This window comes from Ornithorhynchus anatinus, chromosome 14 (genome assembly GCF_004115215.2).
Source record: "Ornithorhynchus anatinus isolate Pmale09 chromosome 14, mOrnAna1.pri.v4, whole genome shotgun sequence".
NCBI classification, from domain to species: domain Eukaryota; kingdom Metazoa; phylum Chordata; class Mammalia; order Monotremata; family Ornithorhynchidae; genus Ornithorhynchus; species Ornithorhynchus anatinus.
In genome coordinates this window covers 788,729-795,407 of record NC_041741.1, presented here as the reverse complement: position 1 = coordinate 795,407, position 6,679 = coordinate 788,729, and the positions used below count along the sequence as shown (strand labels likewise).

Below are 6,679 nucleotides of genomic sequence, written 5' to 3'. Positions count from 1 at the left end.
TCCGGGGCCCGCTCCGCCCATCCCCGGGGAACGAGGGAGGAACCGGAGAGGCGGGAGGGGCGGGAGGGGCGGGAGGGGCAGGAGGGGCAGGAGGGGCAGGAGGAGCAGGAGGGGCAGGAGGAGCAGGAGGGGCAGGAGGACGATGGCCCGGGCCCGAGTCCCGGCCGGCCGGCCCGGGGTCCCCACGGCCCGGCCGGGCGGCCGCCGGCGACGCTGAGCCCCGAGGGACGGCAGGCCGGGGCCATGTCCCGCCCCGGCCCCGGCCCCCGGTCGGGCCCCGTGAAGTTCAACGGGTCCGTGCGGGTGCGCGTCGGGGAGGCCGTGGGGCTGCAGCCCACGCGCTGGTCCCTGCGCCACTCGCTCTTCAAGAAGGGCCACCAGCTGCTGGACCCCTACCTGACGGTCAGCGTCGACCAGGTGCGCGTGGGCCAGACCGCCACCAAGCAGAAGACCAACGGGCCCACCTACAACGAGGAGTTCCGCGCCGACGTGACCGACGGCGGCCACCTGGAGCTGGCCGTCTTCCACGAGACGCCGCTGGGCTACGACCACTTCGTGGCCAACTGCACGCTGCGCTTCCAGGACCTGCTGCGCACCGCCGGGCCCTCCGACGCCTTCGAGGGCTGGGTGAGCGCCCCGGGCGGGGCCGGGGAGGGAGACCCGCGCGTCCCCTTCCGCCCCTTCCCCCGCCGGGGGGGGCGGACGGCCGAACGAGACCGGCGGTCTCGGCGTGGGCGCCGTCGAGACGGACGGGGATCGCGGGCGGACGCGGCGCGCCCGCGGGACCCCCGGCGACCACGACGGCGTCCGCCGAGCGCCCGCCGCGGGCCGAGCCCCGTCCTCGGCGCCGGGGGGGGGGGGGGGGATCGCGGGGTCGCCGGGTCGTCCCGCGTGGGGCTCGCGGTCCCGATCCCCGTCTTACGGACGGGGGAGCCGAGGCCCGGAGAAGCGGAGCGACCCGCCCCGGGTGGCGCGGGCGGCCGGGCCGGGGGGAGAATCCGCGACTCCCGAGCCCGGGCTCTCGCCCCCGAGCCGCGCTCGATCGGAGCGGGCTCCGAAACCCGGAGAGGAGTCGGAGGCGCGCCCGGGGACGCCGCGGGGCGGCCGGGTCCCCCGTGGGCGTGGGGGTGGGCCGCCCGGCGGCCCTCCGCCTCGGTTTCCCCGGGGGTCCGCGGATGAGCGAGGGGCGGGACGTGTGGGCCGTCGCCTGAGCCAGATCCCTCCGGCCCTCTGGAAGCGAGGTTCTCCCGGAGTTCTTTTAATTACTGATGGTGTTTATGATTATACGTTGACACACGCGGGGGCACACCCGCGGGGACATACGCGCGCACATGTCGAGGCACGCACACCCGCCGCCCGGCGCGGGAGCCCGGGCCGAGTTCCGAGCGATAGCGTCCGCTCCCCGCAGACGGCGGCCCGCGTCTGAGCCCGGGAGCCTCCGCGTAGGCGATCGGGCCGGGTGGCGACGTGGGGCCGGCTCCCCGGGGCTGTCGGGCGGAGTCCCCCCCCCCCCACCTGCGGGGACCCCGGGCCCCCCGCGGTTGCCGGGAGATGAGCGGATCCCGGCCCCGTGCCCCCGACCGGCCAGACGGACCCGCGGCCGAAATCGGGAGCCGTGCGGCCTAGCGGAAGGAGCCCGGGCCTGGGAGTCGGAGGGCCTGGGTTCTAATCCCGGCTCCGCCGCTCACCCGCCGCGTGACCGCGGGCGAGTCGCTTCGCTTCTCGGTGCCTCGGGTACCTCGCCTGTAAAACGGGAATTGAGACCGGGAGCCCCGTGCGGGACGGGGACCGCGTCCCGCCGGGTGGTCTCGTGTCCGCCCCGGTGATCGGTACGGGGCCTGGCACCCGGCAAGCGCCGAACGGATACCGTAAAAGGAAAGACTCCCTCAACGCTGGCGGGGCGGGCTGAGCCTCCGGGGTTCCCCGGGCCCCAGCGGGCCCCAGGGCGGGGGCGCTCCACGGGCTCTCTCGCGGTGTGTCGCAGAGAACCCGCGGCCGCCGGGCGAGGTCCTGCCCTCGAGGGGCCCCCCGCGGGGACGGGGCCCGGCTCTCGGCGAAGGCCGTCGACCGGTTGCGGCGTAGTCGGGGCGCGGCGCCGGACGCGCCGGCCTCCATCTGCCGGCCCGTCAGAGACCGGCTCCCGGTCTAGGGGGTCCCCCGGGCGCAAGGCGGAGTCGGAGGGGGGCCAGGCGGGAGGATGGCCGCCGGGCGGGGGGCGGCGGGAGGCCGGGAGCGGTGGGCTGCCAACTATCTGAGCGGAGGAGAGTGGAGAGGGGGGCCCCGGGGGGCGGGGGCGAGGCCCAGGAGGGGAGCGGGGCGGCAGAAACCGGGGACGGAGGTCTGGTGGAGTCAGGAGTGGAGCCTCCTGGACGTAAACAGGATCGGCTCTAATCTTCCGGATTCAGGAAGGGCACGGGCCCGGATTCATTCAAGGAGAAGATTAACCCCTTCCCGGCCTCTTACTGTGATCCCATCAGCTCGGGGGTTCGGTGCCCGGGAGGGACGGCGGCGGCGGTCGTTTCGTTCCCAGCTAAGCGCTCCCGCGGGGCGAGGCCCCGGCGGGCTCCGGGGGGGGGGGGGGGGTTTCGAACCCGCGGGGGCTCTGGGAGCCCCGGGCTCGAGGAGTCGCGGGGTGGGAGGCGGAGCCCGTTCCGTGCCCGGGTTGGCCCCGTGGGCCCGTGCGCGTCCGGTGGGGGACGGGTAGTAGCGGGACGACCGATGACGTTCGGGAGAGGCCGGCCGGGCCCCGGGACCTCCTCGGGCCGAGCCTCCTCTCTCCTCGGCCCGGGCCTCGGAAGGCCGGGCCCGGCGCCGAGGGGCCACGCGGAGCCGTCGGCAGCCGGCTCTCCGCCGCGGGGCCCGGGCCGAGGAGATGCGCCGGCGGTCCCTCTCGGACGCGGACGGGCCGGCGACCGGGCCCGGGGCCCGGACGGGTTCGGGCGGCGGTAGCGCCTGTGGGGCGTCTCCCGGGTGTGGGGCGCCCTGCCGGGCCTCGGCGGAAGCTCTCGTCCCCCTCGTGCCCCACGGTTGAGTCGGCGGCCTCGGTCGGGCCGCCCCTCCTCCCCCGCCCCCGAGGAGCCGGCCCGGCCGGGATGGGACGGCACGCGTCGCCCACCGGCGGGCGTCTTAACGGAATGGTCGAGCAGGGCCCAGCGGCGTGGGCTGGGGCGCCGGAGGGCCCGTTTGCCGAGAGCCGCGTCGGAGAACTTCGCGGTCCCCAGGGTTACGCCGCCCTCGGCGGCTCCGTCGCGGCGTCCCGCGCCCCCGTTGCCGGAGGACACTCGAGCAGCGACCGGTCGGGACCCGAGGGATCCTCGGAGTCGACTCGCCTCCGGTCTGGGGAGCCTGCGGCCCGTCCCGATCTCCCCCGTGGACCGCCTTTGCCCGTTCGCCCCCCGCGGAACTGGGGCTCGCTCCCAAGCCCTCAACTAAACGGTAGCGGGATTTATTAAGCGCTTACTAGGTGCGGAGCACCGTACCGAGCGCTGGAGTAGATACAAGGTAATCGGTTCCCCAGTGAGGCTCACAGTCCGAGTAGGAGACGAGGGAACCGAGGCACAGAGGAGCGAAGCGACTTGTCCGAGGTCGCGCAGCAAGGCGGTCGCAGAGCCAGGATCGGGACCGAGGTCCTCTGACTCCCAGGCCCGGGCTCTTTCCATTAGGCCACGCTGCTTGTCTAAAATGCCTGATCCGTGTTTTCCTGTTGGGAAGATTTCCCGAGCGCTTTCCGAGTCCGTTTCCCCGCCGAAGACTGTAAGTGCCTCGTGGGCGGGGGTCGTGTCTCCCCCTCTACCTTCCCGAGCGTTCAGTCCCGCGCCCTGCGGACGTTCGGTGCTCGATCGCTGCCGGTGACGGATACCGAGTGCAGATCCCGAGTTCGGGGTGCCCGGGAACACTCGGCACGGCCTCAGAAGCCACGTTCCGTGGGCTCCGTGTGATGGGGAAGCACGTGGGCGGACTGCTTTACGGGTAGGGGGAGCGGGAGGAAGAAGAAGGGGGAAGGAGGGAGTGGAGTGAAACGTAACTCGGAATAAACAACCTAACGGAGAGTCCACTTGCCCGGCGACGTAAGTGCCGAGGGCGGGGACGGGCCTGGAGTGCTCGGGGTGACCCTCACAGGGAATTCACCCGGGCGGGGCTCCGGGAGGCTTCGGAGGAGGCGAGAGCCGCAGCCGGCGGACGGTGGGGAGGGGTCGTGGCGGGGGACATCCGGGCCGCGGGGACGACCTGAGCGAGGACGAGTGCAAGATTCGTCGGGCGAGCTGGGCCCCTCTGGGCTCTCCAAGTTCAGCCAGAAGCTTGAATAAGGCTCCCGCCACAGACCTGAACCCCTTCTCCCGCCCTGCGGCCGCAGGCCCGTCCCGCTCCCTTTATCCGTCTCCCCTCCCTCAGCCCCGCGGCGCTTTTGTCCGTAGCTGTCATACTGTTCATTTATATTAACGCCCGTCTCCCCCTCTAGACCGTAAGCTCGTTGCGGGCGGGGAACGCGACTGTTTCCTGTTCTATTGTCCTCTCCCAAGCGCTTAGTACGGTGCCCGGCACACAGTGAGTGCTCAATAAATACGACTGGCCGACCTTGGGGACCAGGCCAGAGAGTTTGGCCGGTGCTCCCGGGGGGCAGGGCGATAGCTTGTCCTGGGGCTCGACCCCCCCCAGGCGGGCCGGTTTGCCCGGGGGGGGGGGGGGGGACCCGGAGAGGTTGCGGGGCTTATCGGCGAGAGCCCGGGGAGGCGGGAGCTCTGGGTCCCGGTCCCGGCTCGGCCCCCGGCCCACTACGGGGCTTCTGTGGACACCCACTTCCTCCTCTGTGTAACGGAGGTGAGGAAGGCTCCCGGGGCTGGGGGGAGGGGACTCGCCTCAAATGCACCCCTAGGTTTTCCCCGTAGAACACCGGTGAATTATCGAGCGCCCGCTGGGTGCAGAGCGCCGGACTAAATGCTTGGGAGTGTATGATACAACGGAGTTGGGAGACCCGTTGGTGGCCCACAGCGTGCTTACAATCTAGAGGGGCGGGACAGACATTAATAAAAAGACTTCACGATGTATAATTTATAGATATGTACATAAATGCCGTGGGCTCGTGGGTGGGGTGAACATCGAATGCCCCGAGGTCACGGATCCAGGTACGGGGACGACGTAGAAGGGAGAGGGGGCCCGGGGAGAGGGGGGCTTGATCGGGGAAAGCCTCCCGGAGGAATTGTGACCTTAATAAGGCTTTGAAGATGGGGAGAGTGGTGGTCCGGCAAATATGGAGGGGGAGGGGGTTCCAGAGTAGGAGGGAGCTGTGGGAGAACGGGGTCGGCGGTGAGGTGGGCGAGATGGGGGAAGGGCGAGTAAGTCGGTGCCGGAGGGGTGGAGGCCGCAGGCTGGGCCGTAGTAGACGAGTGAGGTAAAGGGAGAGGGGGCCGGCAACTCGACCGCTTTAAAGCCGGAAGGATCTGGCCGTGACAGGCCTCTCCAGGTTTGCAAGATCCGGGTGGTCTGTGGAGCGGTCCCTCCCCCTCCCGTCCACTCCCTCTTCACCCCCGCTGTTCCCGCTGACGACGCTGACGGGCTCCTCTTCCACCTCTCCCCGTATCGTCTATCTCCCCCTCTAGACCGTGAGCCCGTTCTGTTGTACTCTTCCAAGTGCTTGGCCCATTGCTCCGCACACGGTAACTGCTCAGGAGATGCGACCGACTGATTGAACGGCTCGGGGTGGGCCCCGGCCTCCTCCAGAATCCTCCAGGGTCCTCCCGGCCCTCAGCTGGATCCCGGAGGGGGTGAAGGGCGAGCCGCCGGGGGAACCGAGAGGGACGCGGGGTGCCCGAACGGGAGATCTCCGGGAGCGAAGGGAAGGCGACGGGGGCCGGGGACCTCCTCTTCTAGACCGAGGCCGTCGGAGCGGTCGGGACCGGGGGCGTCTGATGGTTTTAGGTGGGCCGTTCGCGGCTCACTGGACACCCCCATCGCCTGTGCCGCTGAGAGATGAAGTACTCGTCGTCCTTGCGCTGTCCCGACTGTGCTCCGCTGCCGTCCCTCCCCTTCTCCCCGCTCCCTTGCACCCTGTGGCCCCGGTTCCCGGTGTTCCCGAGTGGGCGGCGGGGCTCTTCTGCCCCCGGGAAGGAAGTGGCCGCTGCCAGAGGGCCAGGGCTTGTGGTCCCTGCCTCCCGCGGTGGGTGCCCTCTGCCACCCGAGGGGGTGGGCCCGTGGGCCTTGTTCCCTCTGCTTTTTCTGGTGCCTTTTTCCGGCTCACGGATCGGCCGGGGAAGCGTTGTTTTTTTTGGCGGGGTGGTCACCGCCCGCCTACCCGAGACCTGTCTGGGGTGGGGGCTCCTCCGGGTCTGGGGCTCCCGTGGAGTGGGGGCTCTGAGAGAGCAGCGCTAACCCAGGCCGCGGCCCCCGCTGTGGGTTCTGCAAGCGCAGAACCGGCGTTTAACGTAGGCAACTTTCGGTGCTGGGCTGGGGTGCGAGTTTGAATTCTGGATATTTCAAGCTCACATTGTTCTCACGGCGACCAGACCCGATTCTCATTTCCTGCCCTTGTCTCGCACATCCGGGCCGAGAGCGGGGGCGCGCTGCCGGGGGAGGGGGGTCTCTGAAGCGGGCCGGGCCGCGGGGCACGCCCCTCGGCGGTCGGGGAAGACTCGCCGGGCCGGAGGAGGTGGATGGAGCTGCAGCGGGGGTCTCGTGGCGAGCT

General features: G+C 71.0%; 1 protein-coding gene across 2 annotated transcripts in view; it reads left to right on the top strand.

Moving 5' to 3' along the window:
- The first annotated feature begins 206 nt into the window (after nt 1–206).
- Nucleotides 207–6,679, top strand: part of PRKCH (protein kinase C eta) — a 48,237-nt gene continuing 41,764 nt past the window's right edge. For both annotated transcript variants that reach the window (XM_029078970.2, XM_029078969.2), the window contains exon 1: nt 207–627. In XM_029078970.2, the coding sequence (XP_028934803.1) occupies nt 244–627 (384 nt within the window). In that variant the 5' untranslated portion in view covers nt 207–243. The remainder of the gene's footprint in view (nt 628–6,679) is intronic.